The sequence below is a fragment of the Ostrea edulis genome, chromosome 5 (assembly GCF_947568905.1).
Source record: "Ostrea edulis chromosome 5, xbOstEdul1.1, whole genome shotgun sequence".
NCBI classification, from domain to species: Eukaryota; Metazoa; Mollusca; class Bivalvia; order Ostreida; family Ostreidae; genus Ostrea; species Ostrea edulis.
The window spans coordinates 68,680,495-68,704,494 of NC_079168.1; the positions used below are offsets into that span (position 1 = coordinate 68,680,495).

At 35.5% G+C, this 24,000-nt stretch overlaps 2 protein-coding genes across 4 annotated transcripts in view; one reads left to right on the forward strand and one right to left on the reverse strand.

The window, feature by feature from the left end:
• Positions 1-11,124, forward strand: part of LOC125649020 (probable methyltransferase TARBP1) — a 35,565-nt gene extending 24,441 nt beyond the window's left edge. For 2 of the 3 annotated variants that reach the window (XM_048876221.2, XM_056165297.1), the window contains exons 18-26: positions 520-669; positions 1,569-1,652; positions 2,948-3,135; positions 5,961-6,042; positions 7,645-7,801; positions 8,098-8,280; positions 8,874-8,998; positions 9,474-9,610; positions 10,506-11,124. In XM_048876221.2, coding sequence (XP_048732178.2) covers positions 520-669; positions 1,569-1,652; positions 2,948-3,135; positions 5,961-6,042; positions 7,645-7,801; positions 8,098-8,280; positions 8,874-8,998; positions 9,474-9,610; positions 10,506-10,680 — 1,281 coding nt within the window. In that variant the 3' untranslated portion in view covers positions 10,681-11,124. Of the gene's footprint in view, positions 1-519; positions 670-1,568; positions 1,653-2,472; positions 2,526-2,748; positions 2,880-2,947; positions 3,136-5,960; positions 6,043-7,644; positions 7,802-8,097; positions 8,281-8,873; positions 8,999-9,473; positions 9,611-10,505 lie in introns of those variants that run through there. The other variant, XM_048876222.2, reaches the window with a different exon arrangement.
• Positions 11,125-22,164: 11,040 nt separating this feature from the next.
• LOC125649033 (somatostatin receptor type 3-like) lies at positions 22,165-23,211 on the reverse strand. Its single transcript, XM_048876248.2, has one exon. It carries the CDS (start codon positions 23,209-23,211, stop codon positions 22,165-22,167), a length of 1,047 nt encoding a protein of 348 aa, XP_048732205.2.
• Positions 23,212-24,000: the final 789 nt, after the last annotated feature.

The window sequence follows — 24,000 nt, forward strand, 5'->3', positions numbered from 1 at the left end:
TACATGAAAGCTTCCTGACAAAGTAGAGATTCAAGTTTGTAAAAATTATGACCCCTGGGGTTAGGATGGGGCCACAATATAGGGGATCAAAGAATTACATGCAAATGTATAGGGAACCAAACTTGTCACAAAGTATGATCCTTATATGAAATTTGTTAATATAAAAGGTCATACCCATCTACAAGGACATATGATAATTAAAGAATATATTGTCAAGTTTAATGATTAAGTTTGATAATTAATGAATTTTTAGTCATTACTTTTGAAAAGTTTTTTCTGAACCAAGCTGATTGTATATTGATAGTTTTGCTCAAGCTTGTTTATTGCTAGGAACTGCTGCTCAGGTGAGCGATGTGGTCCATGGACCTCTTGTTGAAAATTATAAGTCCATGGCCACAGCGTTAGGTAAGAGATGTTTCATTTTATATCAGGTGGATAATGCTTACAGTCATTTAGAAATAACTGAACCTTTTGTCTTTGTTGGTATTGTTTTCATTGATAGTGAAGTTCTAATTTTAGGAGGAGAGTGAGAGAATCTTCTGTGTGCTGTTGGACTTTCTCGGTGTGGCGATGCAGCCCTCTGTCCGACATTACCAGGAGTGGATATGCATGCGGCTTATCTGTCGTTTTCCAGTCCTCGTGTTTAAGCTGTGGCCAGCTTTTAATACGGTATGCAGTTTTATCTTCAGAAGAGTACAGAAATGTACAGATAATATAAGGGCTATTCCAGAATTTATTTATAATGTGTATATACATAGCAACACTTAGCCACAAGTTATGTCCCTTTGCGGGGGTCAGCCAAATGTCCATCAATGAAAATCTCTCCTTACCAAATGTAAGAGTTTCCTACCGGAATTATAGCTAATTATTAAATTTTCTTACAAATTTAATGGTTGCCCCACCCTTGACTGCAATTGATGAAAAAATAATATATGTCAAAGCTACAGATCAGAAAATTACAAAGGCCAGCATAGGGAAATACAACCTTTTAGCCGCAAGATGGTGGACAAGGGATGTGACTTGTGAGAAGTTTTGACACGGTGTTGGGGTAGGGTGTCATTTGTCAGGTTTTTATCACTCCAACCTTTCAGTAAATATTTGTACAGCGTTCTTAAGACGTTCATGTCGTATGTTTTAAAGTTGCAAGTCATCTTAAAAGATTGCAGTATATTTTATTTTCATATCATGACATCATTAATTTAGAACTTTGTGAACTTCACAGATATGCTTTTCAATTCATTTTGATATTGACATTACCCTGTTGGCATAAAGTTATATTGACAATATCTAACAGCAAATGAAAACTTGAAAACAAATTTGTAATGATGATTTAGATTCCCTCCATATTTGTTTTAATCTAATTTTCATTTCTGCAATTAAAGCACGATTTAGGATAATTTCCAATGATGCAGATACGTTTTCATGTACGTGGAATCGAAGGTTTGCTGTAAATGTTTTACAGCTCTGGGAATGAATGCTATATGAATAGTCGGTCACAAAAATTATTTTAGAGCAAAGTATTGTGAAGAATTCATGTTTTACTGTCAACAAACACATGTATATCACAGATGCAGGAGAAGAGTACCCCAGGCATGTGTTCTCTGCTGTATATTATGGCACACATTGGACCACTGACAAGGACACAGTCTCAGGTACTGGCATATTGCAGTTACTTTCAATACTTCAGGTTTTACTAAATAGGAAATGTTTCAAAAATTTGTGAAATTTTGTTTTAATCCTCCAGCGTTGGCAAAATTCACCAGGCTTGGGTTTGATCCGTTTCTTGAAAAAATCTCAACTTAAGTTTGAGTTTTCTTTCATTTGAGCAGTCAAAATTTGAGTATAATCTCTGACTCAAGTTCAAATTTCGACCTATGTTTATTTTGAGAAATCCAGGCCAGACTATCAAAAATCTCCACTTTTGTCCAGGAAAACTGTGAACCTGATCAGACAAACTGTCTGCTTGATATTGGCTGACAAAAATCTGTGCTGTTTATTGACTTTTGTGCAAACAAAAACTGATAAAAATAATTGCATCTCGAAATGTATTAATTTATAGTAGGCTATTAACAACTTGCTTTCCCAGAAATCATAAGCCCACTCTATGCATTTACTTTGAATTCATTTATGCATGTCATTCTACTTCTGATTATGTGGCCTGTGGAATGCTTGAATGATTGTGACTCAGACAAAAATAAAAGAAGAAAATTGGAATTGGAAAAGAATGGGGAAAAAAAGAAAACAAAAGTTGTTAAAAAGTATAATCCTGTGTGGTAATTTGGATGTAAATCTGTTTATCCCTGTAGAACATTTGACATTAATTACTATGACGACTCACATGAAACAGTATTAACATTAATACGCAATTTCCGAGTTGCCCAATAGTTCTTTCCCTTTGAGATGCAAAACATACTTTTCGTCCACACATGGTGGGTACAAATGCTTGTTGCTGCCTTCATATATTACCTAAAGGTCGATTATCAGACATCCCGCAACCACTCAAACTGCAAGGATACAAAATATTAGTAAGTTTTATATTAGTATTTAATAATAAAATAGCTCAAACAAAAATCGATAATCACCACTTTTCTTTGATTAAAATATCCCTCGTGCAGAAGAGGAAATAAAGAATAATTTCTTATTTAATTTAATGGCCTAATTTAATCAAATATCATTCTTTATATGGTCAGTTTAATGTATACCAATGGCTGATATAAACAAAATTTACACTTTCATTACTTTTATCAGTATTTACATAGCTAGATGTATATGTATACATCTTGTACCCACCCAAGCGTTCAACAGAACACTGAACGTACCTCTATCACAGAAGAGCTGATATCTCGGAAGTTGAGTATTACTATGACCTCTTCCCAGCATCATTGACATTAATTACTATGACCTCTTGACAAAATGAACATTAATTTCTATGACCTCTTCTTTACAGGAAGAGTTTTATGACACTGCCTTGACAAAGGTTTTGTCTCTGTGTATGGCCCACCACTTCCACACCCGGATCCATGCCTTGGCTGTCCTGTCATTGTTGTGGGACCAGTGTAAAACACTCAAACTTCAAGGAATCATTGGTCGCCATGGCATTATCCAAGCCTGTTTCCTGCTGTCGGATGAAGACAAGTAGGAGAATTGTCGATAGTATACACTAGTGTATCGATCTGTGTGAGCAGATCATAGGATCTGATTTTAATCCGACTGAGTGTATAACATGGGAATCTTATACAGTGTTTCTGTTTATAAATATTAATTATGAACCAAGAATACACAGAAAGACTTAATCTCTAAATAAGCATAGCCTTAAATTTATCAGATTTCAATCATTCTTTTATTTTTAGGTTACTTGAGTAAACACAGGTGACCTATTGCAATTGGTTTTCATCCGTCGTCGTCCGTCGTGCATTAACAATTGAACATTTTTAACTTCTTCTTAATAACTACCGGTCCAATTCTTTTCAAATTTGGTATGAAGCATCATTGGGACAAGGGGGATATACATTGTAAATTTCAGGATTCCTGCACCCCTGGGGCCCTAGGGGCAGGGCAAAAACTGCCCAAAATTGACCAATTTTCAAAAATCTTCTTCTCAAGAACCACACATGTGTAAGAAAAACTAAATGCATAGTGATGTAGAGCAGGTAGGCCTCTATTAAAATTGTAAATTTCATGATCCCTGGGGTAGGGGTTCTGACCCCAGGGCAGGGCCAAACTTGTTATATAGTGTTTATATGTAAAACACTTAAATTACATCTTCTTTAGTGCTATTGATACTAAATTGAAAGTAAATAGATATTTAGAAAGAACAGGTAGTCCTTTACCAAAATTCTAAATTTGATGATCCCAGGGGTAGGGGTTTTGGTATCAGGATGGGGCCAAAATGGTCTGTTATTAAATGTGTGAACAATAAACATTTTTAACTTCTTCTTGATAACTATCATTCCAATTCTTTTCGAATTTAGTATGAAACATATTTGGAACAAAGGGAACATAAATTGTAAATTTCAGGATTCCAGCACCCCTGGGGCCTTAGGGGTAGGGCAAAAACTGCCCAAAAATGACCAATTTCCAAAAATCTTCTTCTCAAGAACAACACACGTGTAAGAAAAACTAAATGCATAGTGATGTAGAGCAAGAAGGTCTCTACCAAAATTGTAAATTTCATGATCCCTGGGGTAGGGGTTCTGACCCCAGGGCAGGGCCAAACTTGTTATATAGTGTTTATGTGTAAAACACTTAAATAACATTTTCTTTAGTGCTTTTGATACTGAATTGAAACTAAATGAATAGAACAGGTAGTCTTTTACCAAAATTGTAAATTTGATTTTCCCCAGAGTAAGGGTTTTGACCCCAGGGTGGGGCCAAACTTAATATATAGTATTTATGTGTAAGTTTGCTGATACTGTATAAAATCTAAATGCATACTTGGGAATAGCAGAAAAGGATGTACAAAAAATGGTGAATTTCACAATTATGACTTTAGGATAAGTCCAAATTAGTCATATATTTTGATGTTTTAATGTTAATGCACCTTTTATTTAAAGCCTTTCATCAGTGTATGCACTTTTGAGGACAGTGAAGTTTTAAGAACACATCTTGTTTTATACCATTGCTGAACATTAGCATTTTGCTTTAGTTATTCAGAACAGGAAATTTTTTCTAGATTTTATAGCCCATGGAAATAGTGATACTTTTTCACTAGTATTCAGGTGACCGATAACGCCTGTGGGCCTCTTGTTTAACTTCAGCAAGAATTTATCAAAGATCATTTATGAGTCATCAGTATAAATCCACAATATTAAGTATAGACCCTGAAGCGTACTACTACTTGCACGGAATGGTATGAAACGATTGAACGGTCTGCATGCAATGCTGATCAGTTTGCATGGAACGCTGAACGGTCTGCATGGAATGGTGAACGGTTTGCACAGAATGCTTCGCACGAAGTGCTGACCACTTTGTAGGTTTTGTGAATGATCTCCTTGAAACAGTAGGCCTAGCCTGCACTTTTTCATTTTTTCGGCATTATTTGGTTCTCCCTGGTGTTTGTTTAAACAAGAAATAGTTTCAATATAATGGTAATATTCTAGATTTTAAAAAAGGTTGAGAAAGAAATGCTAATTATCCATTTTGAAATGAATTCTCAATGTGTTCTTTATTTTGTATTACTTATAGGGGTTATGAGATTGATCACTTCTTTCTTATCTTCACCTTTCCAATAAACAATTTTGATGAAAATATCTTTTATCTAAAAAAAGAAACTTGATCAAACAAGTGTAACTAGACCAACTCATTCCTATATACAAGAAAGAAACTACAGAGGACAGTGATTTATCATTTCTCTGTACTTGCTGGAGACTACCAAGGGTGTTAAAATTTCTTCGAGGGCAATGAATGTATCAGATTTTGATATGTCTGGTGGTTTTAAAATGACGGTTTTGTTTCGATTATTTGCAGATTTTTACTGTTGAAAGTCCATCCTAGAGAAATTTTCATATGATAGATCAAATTCCCACCTGTCTTAGATCCCCCACCAAAATGACTTGCACGTTTTGCACAGATTGTAAGTTTGTAAGGGCGTAGTTTGAAAGGTCTACACATTTCTTGATCATGCATGGAACGATTCTTACACGTAACAATGAATGGTCTGCACGAAACAGTGAATAGTTTGCACAGAATGCTGAACGGGTTGCATGGAACTTTGAACGGTTTGCACGGAATGAAATGAAACGTTTTGGAGGTGTAGTAGCATGCTTCAGGGTCTGTAATGTACATGTAACTGTGCAACTTACAGAAGTTGCATATTCAGTTTGTTGACAACCATGACAAAATGTGAATTCCAAAAAGCAACAAAGGACATGAAAGTTTGTCTAGACAGAATGAATTACCCTCTGTTTATTAATGTTTATCGTTCATGATTATTATTGTGTTCTCTATTTATCTTTGTTCAGTAATTCTGCGAAGAACGTGAAGAAGATTCTGGAGAACTATTTTCTGACTGTCCTTGACATTCATAGAGACTACAGTGTGGAGGTCAGACTTTCTCACTTAGTTCATTATTTGCGTAGTTTTCCATATTTCATTAGTTGTGTAGTTTTCCATAATTCATTATTTGCGTAGTTTTCCATAATTCATTATTTGCGTAGTTTTCCATAATGAAATATTAGGATTCTTAGAAATGGAACAAATGTCATAAAAGTTCTCTGAAAAGTCAATGTGAAATTTAAACCATACAGTGATATCACCAGGTGCTAATTATCCAAAATTAGCAAAAAGTTGGAGAAACAAAATATTTGAAAAAAGCACAAAGTGATTTGAAAACAGATACTTTATGAAATTGAGATCGTAACATTTGATAAACTTTTGGTAACTTTATTGAAAAAGAATGTGTCTGAGATTACTATTTGTGACTAGATTGATTCTATCTTGCTTAACGTCTCGCTCAAGAATTTTTCACTCATATGGAGACGTCACCAAGACCGGTGAAGGGCTTCAAATTTAGGCCTATGCTCGGCACTTACAGCCATTGAGCAGTGAGGGTTCTTTAGCGTGCCACACCTACTGTGACATGGGACATCCGTTTTTAAGGTAATCTCCGAGGACCCATGACATTCACACCTGATGCCAAGCGTTTGGCGATGGAACTATCACTACCCGTTTTAACGACTTGGGTCTATTGTGGCCAGGATTCGAACCCCGGCCTACCGTTTGCGGAGAAATCTTTTAAATGAAATGGGAAGCATTTCTGAACAGAAAAACAGAAAACATAGAATTAGATTTGTACATAACGTTTTGAATATGCAGATAACTTGATTAAAGATGAAGACAGTATGGACATAGAAATTCTTACCTGATTTATATAGGCAATACAGTAAAACATGGTTTTAATGAACACACTTATAATGAATTCACACTTACAGTAAAACATGGTTATAATGAACACACCTATAATGAATTCACACTTACAGTAAAACATGGTTACAGTGAACATGCTTATAATGAATTGACACTTACAGTAAAACATGGTTACAGTGAACATGCTTATAATGAATTCACACTTACAGTAAAACATGGTTACAGTGAACAAGATTATAATGAATTCACACTTTATACAGTAAAACACAGTTACAGTGAACACACTTATAATGAATTCACGCTTACAGTAAAACATGGTTATAGTGAACACACTTATAGTGAATTCATGCTTACAGTAAAACACGGTTACAGTGAACACACTTATAATGAATCCACGCTTACAGTAAAACACGGTTACAGAGAACATGCTTATAATGAATTCATGCTTACAGTAAAACACGGTTACAGAGAACATGCTTATAATGAATTCATGCTTACAGTAAAACGTGTTTACAGTGAACACATTTATAATGAATTCACACTTACAGTAAAACATGGTTACAGAGAACACACTTATAATGAATTCACACTTACAGTAAAACACTGTTACAGTGAACATGCTTATAATGAATCCACGCTTACAATAAAACACGGTTACAGTGAACAAGATTATAATGAACTTACTAGGTATAATGAATTGTTATAACAAATCAGAATTGTTCATCCTCAGCACTTCTCTATATGCATGTTTTACTATACATTATACTGCTGTATTTGTAGACTATCTTTCACACACTGCCCCGCCTTGGTTTGCTGTGTGACGATGAGTGGATCTCACCTCGCTATTTCACTCAGTTCCCTAAGACTTCCTGTATACCACTGTATAATTCTGACCCCAGTCTTTCACAGTGTCAGGATAGGGCATGGCATCCTAAAGGTATTAATTCTACAAACTTCTAGGATTATAATAACTCATTAGGCAATGTCTCCACAATGCATACCTCTTCCCTATAGTGTTTCTTATATAGTGATATTAGTCATACGTAAAATATTGTTAGTGATTCTCTCTCGCTGTGTAATATTGAGGTGATTGTTGTGATTCTACAGAATATTTGGTCCCAAAAAACCCCAGAAAAACAAACAAACAATACAACAACAATAGAAATGTATGGTATCTAATTTCATAATCATTATTTCTAATGATACAATTTATCTTATTTTTTATATTCAAAGTCCAAAATGAGACTGAGGAGGAGGAGGATTCAGTTGGAGATGTGCAGAAGAAGATAATGCCGTGGAGACTAATGAAGCCAGACAATGAGGTCATCGATGAAATGGAATCCATCAAAAAACAATTAATCTCTGATGGGCTTATCCTAGTGACATCACTTATTGACAAAGTGCCAAATCTAGGGGGTCAGTCTGTAGCAGAAAGAGAGAGAGAGAGAAAGAGAGGGGTCAGTCTGTAGCAGAAAGAGAGAAAGAGAGAGGGGGTCAGTCTGTAGCAGAAAGAGAGAGAGAAAGAAAGAAATAGAGAGAGAAAGAGAGAGGGTCAATCTGTAGCAGAGAGAGAGAAAGAAAGAAAGAGGTGGTCAGTCTGTAGCAGAAAGAGAGAGAAAGAAAGAGAGGGGGTCAGTCTGTAGCAGGAAGAGAGGGGGTCAGTCTGTAGCAGAAAGAGAGAAAGAAAGAGAGGAGGGTCAATATGTAACAGAGGGAGAGAAAGAAAGAGAGGGGGATCAGTCTGTAGCAGAAAGAGAGAGAAAAAGAGGGGGTTAGTCTGTAGCAGAAAGAGAGAGAGAGAAAGAAAGAGGGGGTGAGTCTGTAGCAGAAAGATAGAGAGAGAAAGAGAGAGGGGGTCAGTCTGTAGCAGAGAGAGAAAGAGAAAGGGGTCAGTTTGTAACAGAGAGAGAAAGAAAGAGAAAAAGAGAGGGGGTCAGTCTGTAGTAGAAAGAGAAAGAGAGAAGGGGTTGAGATTTTTATTCATTTTATGATGCTGTTCTGTTTTACAGGACTTTGCAGGACCAGTGAAATTTTTGGAGTATCTGAGTTTGTCCTAAATAAACTGAAATATGTGGAGGACAAAGTATTTCAATCTCTCAGTGTTACAGCTCATAAATGGGTCCCTATTAGAGAGGTGAGCAATCAAAGATATTCACTCCGATTCTCTTAATGTATTTAATCATTTGTTCATTTATTTGCCTTAAATTATGGTCAATGAAAATATCAATAAAGTAATGATAAAGAGTTATCAGAGTCTAGGATGAGAAAGGGTTGTCATAGTTACCTGCTCTGTTACATCATGACTTGCTTGTGAGAAATATTACTGAGGGACATGACATCACATTCAATGACAAAAATTATAAAGCATATATTTCGGGTCATTACACTCTATTATTAGAATAATTTTCAGTATAGTACTTGATTACAGTCAGATAAAGTAAATATTCTGTGTTTTCATTGTGTTGTTGTAACCGGGTATTGAGGACTGCAACATGCTGGGCACCCACTCTACTCCGGGGAAAATAACTCTCTAGGAATTGGTTAAAAAAACTCCAAATGGAGATCATCTGTAACAGTGGCTTTAAGAATAACTCTTGATCATTTTTAAGGTGTTCCACACATGCCTCCCAGAATATCTTCAGCAGAAGAAGTCTCAAGGATATACCTTGGTTGGAGTGGAGCAGACGGCTAATAGTGTGTCGCTTACTGACTTCAGCTTCCCCACTAAGACACTGCTCGTATTAGGGTATGCTATACAGTTCTGTTAATGAATAAGTTATGTTTACACATGCAAACCACATACTCCTGTTTTATCACTTCCTTTCAACATGTTTTTAAAAATTTATTTATAATTAAGATAGGAAAAATGAATATTTTGATTGGCAAAAAAAAAAAGATCCAATTCTTAAGCAATATTTTTGACAGAAATTAAAACAATGTGTATGTATATAACAAAAAAATCTTTTAACAAAGACAACAAGCAATCGCGCATCTTGCCAGGATTGAACCTTCCCTAAAATTCCGAGTTCACCATTTGTAAATAATATAATTCTGAACAGAGATTTCTTGTATGATCTAGATACATTTGTTTTAATGGCTGACAGGGGCCTGGTAAGAACAGAGTGTGTACTTCATGTGAAGAGTGAGGTGAATCAGGAGAGCATTGTAACCCATGGGCCTCATCTACCTCCTTCAACATACTTTTCTTGGCCATGCTTTAATTTATTAACACTAAACCCGGGGGGGTGACTTTTCCTCTTTTCAGAGGAAATCCTCTGATTTGCTCAATTTTCGAAAAAATGAAACACTCAGGATTTGATCTAAAGTGGCAGATAATTCATCAGAAAACGAAGAAACTGCTGACATTCCTGACTTAGTTTTATATGAATTCACCGTAACCTAGGTGGTATATCAAATACATATGTCATTCTGACAGACATAGCATGAATGTTTGCATGCATCCATAAATGAAACAAACCGACAAAAACTACATCCAGAAAATGTAGGCATACATCCATAGATGATCCAGTCCGTATTTTCCTCCCTTTTTGACCAGATTTCCTCTGATTTCTGAGGAATTCAGTCACATCCCTGTAAACCAAATTTATTTAATGTGCACATGTAGTTGACTCTATTTTTAGAAATGAGAAGGAAGGAATCCCTGCTGATTTGATTAGCTTATTGGATGTATGTGTGGAAATTCCACAGCAAGGTGTGATACGATCTCTAAACGTCCATGTCAGCGGGGCCATATTGGTGTGGGAGTACAGACGACAGCAAATGATAAAGAACAGAATGGTTTCCTCAAGCACCTAGTGTCCCACAGTTCGTCATAATAATGTAAACTGACATCAAGTCAAATGTCAATAGTGTATTTCCAAAGTGCATTCTAAATACAATCTAAATGTCAGTTAATGTACTCTATATAAATACACCAGCAGTATAACGATAATCTTCCCTATTGACTCTGTACTCCACCACACTCTTCTACTGCTGCAGTTATGTGTTCTGTAGACTTCACACGACTCCAATGAAATAAAGTAATGACTTTAAATGTCTCTTACAACTTTGGTTGTGGACTCTGTATCAGTATGATTCATGGGTGGGGACAACAGTGCATCGCTCTAGGTAGCTTCTTCCAAGGTACTTCTTCCAAGTTACTGGTAGATAGGTTTTCCCTGCAACAAAGTGTTGGCACCACCTCAGGACTGACATACAGGAGATAGTGCCACTATGAAAATAAATGCATTGAAAGACGGGGCTTTTAGTTTTTTTGTTTTGATTTAGAAGTGTTTCTAAACTCTTGTTGTTTCCCTTGTGATTTGGATTGTTATTCTTTATGGTTGTAGTGTAGACAAACAATTAAATCAATAATGGAATTGACTTCAATGACCTTGACTTGGCTTCAGGCATTTTAAGATTAACTACTCTACTAAAAATACGAGGGTGAGTCAATAAGTAACCAGCCTATCCCAGTTCCGATTGACCGAGACGGTCATGATTTTCATGCCTTGTTTCAATATATGTTTTATACCTGGGTACAAAATTGCACGCATATTGAGTCATTCTTTAATAAGATATTGAATGTCAAACATGGCTAGTGATGCAAAGGCATGCTTTATATCTAAAGTTGAGTACCGTGCTATAATTCGGTACTTGTATTAAAAAGGTAAAACAGGCAAGAAAATACACAGCGAGTTAGCTGATGTTTATGGGTCTTCTGCACCATCTTATTTTCAGGTTAAATTCTGGGTAGGGGAATTCAAACGCTGTAGAACGTCTTTAGAAGATGGAGCCTAATGTAAATGCAGGTTTGGGAAAAGAGCAATTTCTCCTCTCTCATTACATTCGTTGACTTGAGCACTAGATGCATGTGATATTAGGAACTCGTTCTCCGCGAAGCCCTTCCTTTCTAGTTTGACCGGGCTCAAATCCTACTGTAACGTGAGGTATATAAAACCGTCTTGTTCGTTTATCATTCAAGATTTGGTCTCCACAAGTCTGGAAGTCCCTAAACCGAGTGTGTTGTCATTAAAGAAAGCTGCTCAAGGGTTCTAAATGGTGGTTTGTTTTTTTAATTTGATATCTTTGTTTATGTTATTGAGCATTTCTCCCAACTAATTTGTCTGAGTTACGTAATCAATGTGTAACGAAAGGAGATTGAATGATTTAAGGAGGAATAACCCAACAGAGAAATCTGTTATGAATGGAAAGTGGAGGTAAATGTATGTATGTACAATCAGATTTTGAAATTGAAAAGTTTCAAATTTACCTTATTAGTTAGTGGAAAATGCAGACTTAGAAAAATTAAAACCCTGCTAGACTCGAGAACGCACGAACCACAGAACAGTAGCAATTGAGCTACTCAGCTAGGCGATCAGATTTAAAAGGAATCTATGTGACATTAATTGTGTTGTTGATATCTATTTTTTTTATTCAAGTTTCAGAAAGGAAGTCGGCCTATATGACGATATGTTATGCCTTCTTAAATCAAAATAAATGTTTATTGTTGCGGTTGAAATCGATCGAATTCACATGACAGGTAATTGATTGGAAGCCGATCATTTTGCGCCTGAAACTTTTTGGAAAAGTTACCCGGGTATCCGTCCTGGATTAATAATTCTAAACATATTTGCGTTAGATAATTAATTTTATTCTCTATTTTTGTAAAGAGAAATGTTATGAAACATTTTACCTAGAGATTTCTATGCGAATACATTTTGTTTTATCAATATTTTAATAAAGATACTCTATAAACTTTAATGTAAAATTCAAAGTGAAATCAATCAGAGAGTAATCAAAATTTTGTAAATTCCGATGGTGGATTTTTATACGCCCGTCTTAAGACGGGCCGTATTATGTTATGGCCTTCATGTCTGTCCGTCCGTCTGTTAGCTCTTTCGTGTCCAGCTCATAACTTAAATACTATAAGGCCTAGAATAATCAAACTTTGTCAGTTGCTACATCTTGGGTAGAAGGTGTGTCGCACATTAAAACCAGGTCGCTGTGACTTTTAATTACGAAGATATGGCCAAATATGGTAAAACCCTGTCCGGCTCATAACTTGAAAACTATTTGATCTAGAATCATGAAACTTGGTCATCTTATGCATCTTAGGTAGAAGGTGTGTCGCACTGTACTTTAAGTTAGTTGAAGTGATTTTTTGAAAAAAGTATGTTATAATTGGTACAATCCCTACTCATATAGGAGTTTTGTAGAAAACCTCATTCAAAAATGTTACATCAAGAAAACACATATTTTTTTTATGATATACTGTACAGCTTTTTTTTTAGCCTATGTAATGTTTCCTTTGTTTCTAACAATAACATGAGAAATTCCACTTGTCCCATGGGAGTAGCATGCAAAGGGCATTTTGACAAGACTAATTAATGAGTTTTGTGTAGAGCATCTCTGATCAACATGATCAAGCAGGTGTTATCTTTATCTCTAGGGAATTGGGCAGAGAGATCTTAGCCTCTTAGTTGCAGATATACCAGAAATTATTTGTGAAAGTGAATTTGTTTGTTGTGGTTAGTCTTTATTTTCAAAATTAATTTGACATTGTACTATATAATTTTTATTTTTTTTTCTCAGCAACCTATATGCAGAGTATCATTTCTCACTAAGACAACAAATGGTTGCAATATGTATAAAGGCCTATTTTAATGATTAGTATTTTGATGTTTTGTTATGGCTGTGGCATTGTTCAGAAAAAAGATATACAATGAACAAAGCTGCAGATTGGGCATTTGTGTAAATCTGAACAGATGAAATAGTATTGCAATAACCATATTAAAAAATGTTAATTTAAGAAACTACACATTCTTCATTATATACACTGTACTATACAGCAGTATATAACAAACAAATTATTTCTTTTGTGTCAGTAACAAGAGAAATTTCCCTTGTCCCATGGGTGTAATTATCAAGCAATTCAGGAGGCATTTTGCTAACAGAAAAATTGCATTCTGTCAAATTACAGATTAATTAATGAGTTTAGAAGATTTCTGTTACAGCAATCTGATCAAGGAGGTGCTATCTATATCTCTTGCAATCGGGGAATTGGGCAGAGGAATCTGGCCTTCTAATTGATCTGTCAAATTTTAGAACAGTTCTAATTGGTAGCCATTACTTTGAAAGTTAATTTGGTATAAAGTTTAAGAATTAATATGATATTGTAAAATATATTTTTATTTTATATCTCAACAACAAGGTGTAGATTGTCATGTCTCGCTAAGATGACAGTTTTACAGTCTAAGAATAAACATAATGACTAATGTTTGATGTTTTATTACGCTGTGCATTGTTCTTCATTCCTTAAAATACAATGAGCAAAGCTGCAGATGTGCATTTCTCAAGTCTAACACAACCAGTTGAGAAATATATGATGTATTATTTTTTTCTAATTAATAACTACACCATAGGAGATGCACCAGTGTTTGAAATAACCGTTTTTAATCTATAATTATTTATTTATATTGACATCACCATGCATATTTCACTTTCATACTTGAAGATTTGACAAAGGCAGATACTGATATATGTATTTTTTGATATGTTGAATAAATCAACCTTTTTGAGTACTCCCATTTATTGTAAGTTGTTTGCTTGGATAAAGGGCTATCTTGCACTTTAATCATTTCATTGAAAACATTTGGGAAAATGTTTTTATATCCTTTTAAAAATCATTAAGCTTACATTATCAATATTTGAAGCAATGTCACATGAGGCCATAAAGTGGGTAAGATTCTTAAAGGAAGGTTGACATTTGGTTCCATGCATACCTATCTCTTCATGGTGATATGTTCATGTTAACAATATGTGACGGGCGTATCATGTGCCGTGGCGGTGCACTTTATTATTTTATGAACTCCTCAAAATGATACCATACTTAAAACTTCAAATCACCCATTTATTAGATATGAAATGTGATCGTTATACATTAAATACCTTGAATGTCAAGAAATTCTTTTCGATGGTTACAACTTACGCTAGAATAGGTCGTAAATATATAGCTTCATTAATTTCAAATGTTGATAGATTTTAATTTTCAAGCTCCTAAAAGCTTCGTAATTGTGTTTTCTTCAACATGAACCAGTAATGTGAAACATCCCATTTACTATCTACTCAGCACACAACTCTGCAAATCAAAATTCTTTGATTTTATTGTTGACATAATGGTAATCTATAGATGCTTTCTCAATGATTGCAATGAGATAAGGACTTTAAATGTTTCTTAAATGCTTGGTCACAGAATCCATAAACAATTGGATTGACTGCGTGGTTTAGGAGTGGAAACCGCATTGCAATCCTGTAAATCGTTTCTTCCGTGGTGGATAGGCTACCTACAAAATCGCTCCGCAGTGTGGACACAACCCCAAATGATACGAATGGCAGATATGCGACGATGAAAATAAATGTTATCAAAAAGAGTGCCTTGGTTTTTCTGTTGCTGAATTTTGAGTTATTTTGGGAAGCTTTCGTCCTTTCTTCTGTAATTTTGGATCGTGCTGCTGTACTGATGTCCCGGGCCGTTTGCTGTAATTTGCCTTTCGTTTCTTCGGCGAATGTTTGTTGCATCTTTCGTCGTTTTCTATTTGCCTTGTTGATAGTTTTTCCAATGAGCATATACGTCAGGTTTAAAACGATGAAAGACACAAAGAAAGCCATCCCATAAAAGACACAAAGAAAGCCATCCCATAAAAGCCAAAGAAGACAGTTGGTAAAATGGTTGTGCTTGCCTCATCTGAAATGTAACAAATAGTGGATGTTTCGTTTCCGATAGCCAGGGTATGGTTCCCAGTATAAATTAAAGTTGGTGTCGCTGTTAAAATGGACCACACCAGGATTGCCCAGCAGCAGCGTTTTGCTGTTGTTTGGGACATTTTCTCTTTGAGAGGATGAACAACATGACGATATCGCACAACCGCAATCACTAATAACGTCATCAGAGACCCCATGAACAACACACCGTTATTGAATCGAAAACACTTGCACAACCACTCTGAAAAAAGTAAGGGAAACATGACGTCTGTAAGTTCTAATGGCATGTGCACTGCGCAGGTCAGAACATCTATCATGGCGAGGAAAGACGCGAAGATAACGTAGGTGGATTTCTTTTTCATGCGAAATAAGAATATGTATAAAGATAGGACGTTGCCCGGCAATCCAACGGAAATAATGAACACGCCAGCGGCCAGTCGACCTGTTCCTTCTCTTAAGAACTCGTTCATATCCGACGAAGTGTTCAATGTAAAATTCATGATTCAGCGGCTGAAATAAGAATACATGTATATCAAATTGAAAGTGGAGACAGTGAGTATTGCTATTATGAACTATGTCGTCGTTTGTTAAAGAGTGAACATTTTATATTTCTTGAAATTATTCTGACAAAATTGGTTTATAGTATCTTGACTCCTGCTCCTCATGGAAATATTAACAGCTGTCATGGAGGAACTGTTAATGTATTGTACCACAATATATGACAGAAGAGGTGTAAATGAAATGTGGATTCTAAAAAAAAAGTTATACTTAAAGAACTTTCAGTTTTGAAACTTTTCTCAAATCAAAACGTTTGACTTTTCAACACTTTACACGACCGTTCCTCACGATGAATCAAAGACGACTTTTTTTTTTTTTTTTTTTACATCATAGATAGTTTCCTCTTTAACAAAAATGGAAAAAGGAAATGTTCATATCTAGTGATCAATCATTCAAAAATTGATTTGTTAAACGCCAGTCTGATTCCACGCACAAGTAATTTGAAGGTACTGAACTTTCTTATTGACATTATTTTCGTAATCTTTGGTGATCAGGCCTTCCAACAGTCTGTTGGAATTACCATGGGCACGAATTGTGCTCCTTTATCAGCTGACCTCTTTTTATATTCTTATGAGGCTAAATGTATTCAAAAGTATCTGCATGCGAAGAAAAAAAATCTTTTACTATAACCTTCGACTCAACTTTTAGATATAACAACAACGTTTTATCTATTAACAATACTCATTTCATTATATTATCGGTTCGACATATCCCAATGAACTCGAAATAAAAGAAACCATACGGTCTTTCACATCTGCTTCATACTTTGATATTTTATTGAAATTAGATGTTAACAGCAAACTAACAACCCAACTTCATGACAGACGGGATGATTTCAGCTTCTCCATCAACTTCCATAAATAGGCCCTATGTAGCATTATATCATTATCACCTGCATATGGTGTTTATGTCTCTAAACTGATTCTATATGCAAGATCATGTTCTACGTAAGACCAGTTTTTAAATGGAGGAAGGCTACTAACAAATAAGTCGATGTTATAGAGGTTAAAACAGTCTCATTTAAAGTCAGCATTTTACCAAATCTATGGTCGTTCCAACGATCTAATTTACCAATACAACCTGTCGGGTTGAATGATGTCTGTCGTGTTTCTTACCAATTGTTAGGCCGTTATTTTCACACTGATTTTGACTACGGATTGCTCCGTTTACCTGATCAAGATACAAGGCTCGCGGCGGGTGTGACCGATCAACAGGAGGTGTTTATTCCTCCTAAGCATTTGATCCCACCTCTGGTATATCCAGGAGTCCGTGTTTTCCCTATTCTTAATTTTGTGTTCTTTATAGGAATTATAAGATTGATCACTGTTTGTTATCCTCGCGTTTTCATTCTCCGTGAATTTATTACAGTATACATTGTATCATGGAATTTAGACTACACAAGAAAATACAGTCTTGAAATCAGAGCAGATGTAACGTGTGGGGTAGGGCCTTCCACACAAATGTATGCTGTGTACCGGTATCATACCAACAATGCTGTATACCGGTATCATACAAACAATGCTGTGTACCGGTATCATACAAACAATGCTGTATACCGGTATCATACAAACAATGCTGTATACCGGTATCATACAAACAATGCTGTGTTGGCTGCCAAAACATGAAATGTAAATATCCACCCTTCTTTCCCCTATATTATCAGCTCTATGACCCTATGTGAAGAAACAACAGGTAAATATCATAACAATAGATAATATTACAAATTAATCTAGGTAAGCTGACATATTATTTTGGTAAAATCATAATCAGCAATTTTTCTTAGTCGGCACATGTGCATGTTGCCACATCAATTAACATACAAATCAACCGGACGACAACACAACACTATGTATAAAATTAATCGTTATATTAAAATATTTTAAATCATTCAGTAAAATTTTACAGACGCGTCACTGATTTTAACGAAGGTCTACTTCGGTAATCTCAACAGAAGTCTTAAATACCTATCTTCAGTGCACAATTCCTGATTTGAGAAAAACGTATGGCAAATATGACAACAATAAATAGATCCTTTGTCGGAAAGAATACGACTTAGTGCATCTGTGCGGTGAGCCAAAACTTCCGTGCTGGGCAACAGACTAGGATGGAGGAAAGAATAACTTTTATATCAAATAGTGTTCATATAAAGCACTTTCTAAAGTTAGAAAAAATAATTTATTTTATCACTGCACATTCACCCTAAGTATGGTATTCTTAGAATATGAATTAAGCTACCTACCTCGTCTTGGACAGAACGTATGCCGTGTTACACGCGTTCATTGGAAGGTTTTTAAACCAAGAGAATGTTTACGAGGTGGGGTCTTATATTTTCAACGTCTCGTGGACTAGTGATTGATATATATTACATTTGTCTGTAATCTATCGGTAGTCATCCAAGAGAGGTATTGAATATGTAAACAGATTGTGTGTTTCTGGGGCTTTTAACTCTTTATTGGAAGTACTTAACATGTCCTGTAGCAGATTCTGATTGCAAATGCATATATCATTTTTCATGGATATTTTGAGAGCGACAATTCCTTAAGTCACGTATGATAACGGAAAATGATCCAAGAAATTGTCAGTCAAAATGTATTGCATATCTCTCACATACTGGTATGTTGGAAATTCCAATATTTGGTATTACAAATTCGTTTTATATTATATCAGAGAATGAATTGCCGATATAACAAAATCAATACTTAATATGAAATGATATTCGTTATTGTCTTTGTAAGGCTCATTATTACAACTGTATTTTAAACGAACTTGGCATTAATTCCACTTTTGGTAATCGTACTTATACTCCAACTGCCCTTTCAAAAGATGAAATTCTTCAACACCATGCTTCAGTTTTAGACACATTTGATATCCCAGTCGGTGGGTCGAATGAATATGAGTTACCGTACTTATACTGGATTCCTAAATTTCATAAAATCCCTTACAAACAAAGATACATTGCTGGATCCAGTTAGTGCTCTACTAAGCCCCTACCTTTGCTCCTTACGAAAATATTAACAGCTGTGAAGGAGAAACTTCAGACGTACTGTGCGACTATATATGCCAGAAGTGGTGAAAATCAAATGTGGATTCTAAAAAATTCTAAAGAACTTTTAGTAAACTTGAAATTGCAAAACTTTATTCAAATCAACATCAAAACGTATGATTTTTCAACACTTTACACTACCATTCCTCGCGATAAATTTAAGACTAGCCTTTTTGACATCATAGACAATTGTTTCTTCAACAAAAATGGAAAACGGAAATATCCATACATGTATCTAGTGACATCCAAAAAATCACTTCGTTAAACACCACTCTGATTCCACGCACAAGTACTCTGAAGTTGAAATAAAAAATATGCTGGAGTTCCTCATTGACAATATCATCGTGGTCTTTGGTGATCAGGCCTTCCAACAGTCTGTTGGAATTCTCATAGGCACGAATTGTGCTCCTTTGTTAGCTGAGCTGTTTTTACATTCATATGAAGCAGAATTTATTCAAAAACTTCTACATGAAGAGAAAAAAAATCTCTTGCTGTGGCCTTCAATTCGACATTTAGATATATCGACGACGTATTATCTATTAACAATAACATCTTTCTTTCTAATGTCGATTCGATATATCCCTGTGAGCTCGAAATAAAAAAACACCACAGAGTCGTCCACTTCTGCTTCATATTTAGATATTTTTATTGAAAGTAGATGTTAACGGCAAACTAACAACTCAACTTTATGACAAACGGGATCGTCAATTTCTCATTTATGTAGTAATATTCTATTACCACCTGCATATGGCGTTTCTATTTCTCATATTATCACCAGTGTGAGATCGACTTTACCCATGTGAGACAGCCATGTGAGGTTTTTCTGTCTCACACTGCTGTCGCAGCGACGTCATTTGATTGTGACGTCATATATTTTCTATGATTGAAGTGACGGTGAAGATTTACGTTACACGGTGAAGTAAAAATATTTTACATTGTTATCTTCAAATCATTTAATAACTTTTAAAGTGATGACTTCACAATGATGCTGATTGGTTGAAAAATTCGTTTGATTTCTGTGTCAAAATTTCGTTCGGAGTTGATCTGCACTAAGCACGCGGGACTACTTTTCTCTGGAATGCGTCTTCCCCGTTCTAATTCTAGTGCTATTTATAGAACAGGAGTTCCACACAAGCATTATATATAACGAAAAACATTCCTTTGATTTTTGTTTTTCATTGCTATCAAAAATAAGCACAACTAAAGATATTAATAAAATACAAATTAATTTAAAGAAACAACATACATAAGCGATGACGTGACAGAATAGTCAACTTGATGACGTAGACCACTTACTGGTAGAAGTAAACAGATTACACGAGTTCCTGGTATGAATCGCCTGCTTTACGAGATCGAAAACATTACGGAGCAATTGGTGACTTCTGATGTGGTAAATATTAATGAAATTGAACTGCGTTTTATGGGGCCCAGTCAACGAATGCGTTTTAGATGAAGGTGTTAAACTTTTTCCTCGATATTGAAATGGAGCCGAGTTGCATTCCACCGTTCCAACGACACAACCAGTGTTCAACGTCTCCTCCAACACAATGCAGCATAAATTCAGTCACCACTTGTTATCTTCCTTTATATTTAACTCAGCTTTTAACCATTGCACCTTTAATTTGGCATACAATCCATTTAAATCTGCACAGTAACTGTACCAGACCTGAACGCACAGCCATGCCGTTTTGTTGTTGTTTTCATTCTCACATATATGTATTCCTACGCGCCATTTCAAAAACGTTAATTCAAGCTTTTTGATGGGAGAAACTATTTGTTTTTCTATCTTAAAGACATAATTAAATGATCAGAAATAAAACTTATAATTCTTTGTTTGATGCATGTATCAAACAAAGAATTATAAGTTTCATTTCTTAAATCTTAATGTATATAGCTTTCTGTTGGACAACCTTGGCTTTTTAAGTTTACACTTACAGTGTAAACCATTTTCGGGTATGATCTTTCTGCCTATCTAATTAGTTTTTGCATCGAAGTTCAAATGAGGATTTTGATAATTTAGAATTTTCTCAAAGCTCCTAAATTTGTGCACTAAACTGTAGATAAAATGTGAGAAAAATAATCCTTCATTATTTACTCGTGTGGGATAGGGAAAGTCCACCTGGGGAACAAGATTCGCTGTCTAGGACTCGGCAAAACCTCGTCTTAGACTGCGAATCTTGTCCCCTCGGTGGAATTTCCCTATCCCACACTCGTACTAAAGAAGGATTCTATTAATCTCAATTGGTAATATAAAATCATCAAACTTTTGTTAGCTTTTTACTTTAGTTTCTTTATGAAATATGAAAAAATACTAAAAAGCATCAATGTTGGTATTGTATATCTATTTACATTGCTATCGATATTGTAGAGTTTAGTATAACACAGTGAGGGGTCAGCTAAAACAAAATGAAAGGGGAAAAAAAAACAACTTAGAAATCTTTAATGAGTCGAATTCTTAAATGTTTGCTCTGCATAAAATTGTGAGAATGACTATACTGGTATTCGACATCATACTAACACATTCTGCTTTCACCTTGAGATATGTGGCACCGTGCATTTTGTGAAATAGAATGGAAAGACAGTTAACGCGAACCGAGTGTCCATCTGAATCATTCTATTGATTAATTGAGTCCCTACCCATTTTGCTTTGATTTAGTCAGTGCATCCTAGGGTATTCATAATCTAAGGTAAGGTTTTCTCAATGTCACGAGAAAAAAAAAACAATAGAGTATTACAGAACAATGACAAGATCATTTGTAAACATAGCCAACTTCAATAAAGGCAAATGTTGATTCAGTTTCAAGGTGCAGCTTGCTCTTTGGAATCCCTTAACGTGCACCTGCAATACGACTCCACGGTTCTCTGACAATCAAAAAAAATTCATTGTGACGTTCAATAGATGCAATGGTATCTGTATTCACATAACAAACGATCCTTCAATGACTGCGATGAAACAATACCGTCAAGTGTCTCTTAAACGCTTGATCATAGAATCCATAAACGACTGGGTTAGCAACATTATTAATGAGTGGAAAACGCATTGCAATCCTGTATAACGCTTCCTCCGCATCAGATAAGTTTTCTCTGAATTTTTTTCTCAATGTGAGCACCACACCAAGAGAAACAAATGGAAGATACGCCACAATGAAAATAAATGTAATTAAAAACAGCACTTTCGTCTTCCTGTTATTGAATTTTGAGGTGTTCCCGACACCTGTCACTCTTTCCTCTGTGACTCTGTATTTTGATGCTCTATACGTGTGCCAGATCTTTTGCCGAGATTTCTCTTTTATTGCGCTTTTCATTGGTTGTTGTTTCATCTGATTTCGCTTCTTATTTGTCTTTCTAATTGTTTTACCAATGAGCATGTAGGCCAGACTTAAAATGATGACAGACATGCAGTACAGCATACCATAGAAACCAAAACAGATCGTTGGGAAAATGGTTGTTTGCACCTCGTCTGCTATATAACAGATGGTGACGGTTGAGTTTCCGTTGGTTATTGTATGGTTTCCATTAAAAAACCAAGTCGGGATAGATGATATATTGGACCACACGAGAATTGCCCAGCAGCAGCGTTTTGCTGTTGTTTGGGACATTTTCTCTTTGAGAGGATGAACAACATGACGATATCGCACAACCGCAATCACTAATAACGTCATCAGAGACCCCATGAACAACACACCGTTATTGAATCGAAAAAATTTACACAACCACTCTGAAAAATAGAGGGGAAACATAAGATCAATGAGTTCTAGAGGCATGTGCACAGCGCAGGTCAAGACATCGAACATGGCTAAGAAAGACACAAATATGATGTAGGTGGATTTCTTTTCCATGCGAAATAAGAATATGTATAATGAGATGCTATTTCCAGGCAACCCGAAGACAATAGCCATGATAATGAACACAGCAGCCGGTAACCGACCTGTCCCCAGTCTAAGAAACACGTCCAACTCTGTAGTGTCCTGTGTAGAATTCATGGTTCAGCCACTGAAATAAGGATGAGAAGTGACGACAACGAACAGTGATCAATCCCATAAAGCCCATAATGAATGCAAAATTGAGAAGTGGACAAACACGGATATGTTTGGCTTTCAACTCTTGGGATGGGATGATAATGAGTTTCATGAATCGTCAATAATTATTGTAACCATTAAAGGAGTTTGCAGGTGTAACATTTTCAATATGCATCGTAATAGACACAATGGCTATCGTAAATCTGGAAAATTGACAGAAAATGCTTTAGAGTAATTCCATGAATACATCTTTTGCGATAAAATAAGATTGATTAAATTTCGTAAAATATAATTGTTCAAAAAAAAAATAAACCAACAAACTTTTGTACATTTAATATACCCACAATTTTACTCCCAAAGTTATTTGCAGCCAAAAATAACCGTTTATGATGTGAATCTCTTCTGCCGTAGTTATCCAAATGGCGCACTAGTATTCTCCGAATGACTACTCATTAAACATCTGATCATGTAGTCTAGATCATCCCGACGTTTGTGTATACGCCGACTCACAAACGTCGGTATGCTCCAGACTACTTGTCATGCGAGTCGATTAGGGAAGGAAGAGTACAAAGAAAATGTTCACATGGATTTCATAAATCAATGACATCAGCATCAATTTATTGGATATCATGGACATGAATACACTGTATCTACACAAATAACTATTGGAAAAAAATGAAGTAAGAAATGAAACTAGGAAGAATTGTTTTAGCACACTAAAACTGATGTCTCCCCTTCCATTTTCCATGGTTT

Bases quoted from the DNA above. Each gene is read 5' to 3' on its own strand.
- LOC125649033 (XM_048876248.2), bottom strand. From the start codon at position 23,211: ATGAATTCTACACAGGACACTACAGAGTTGGACGTGTTTCTTAGACTG.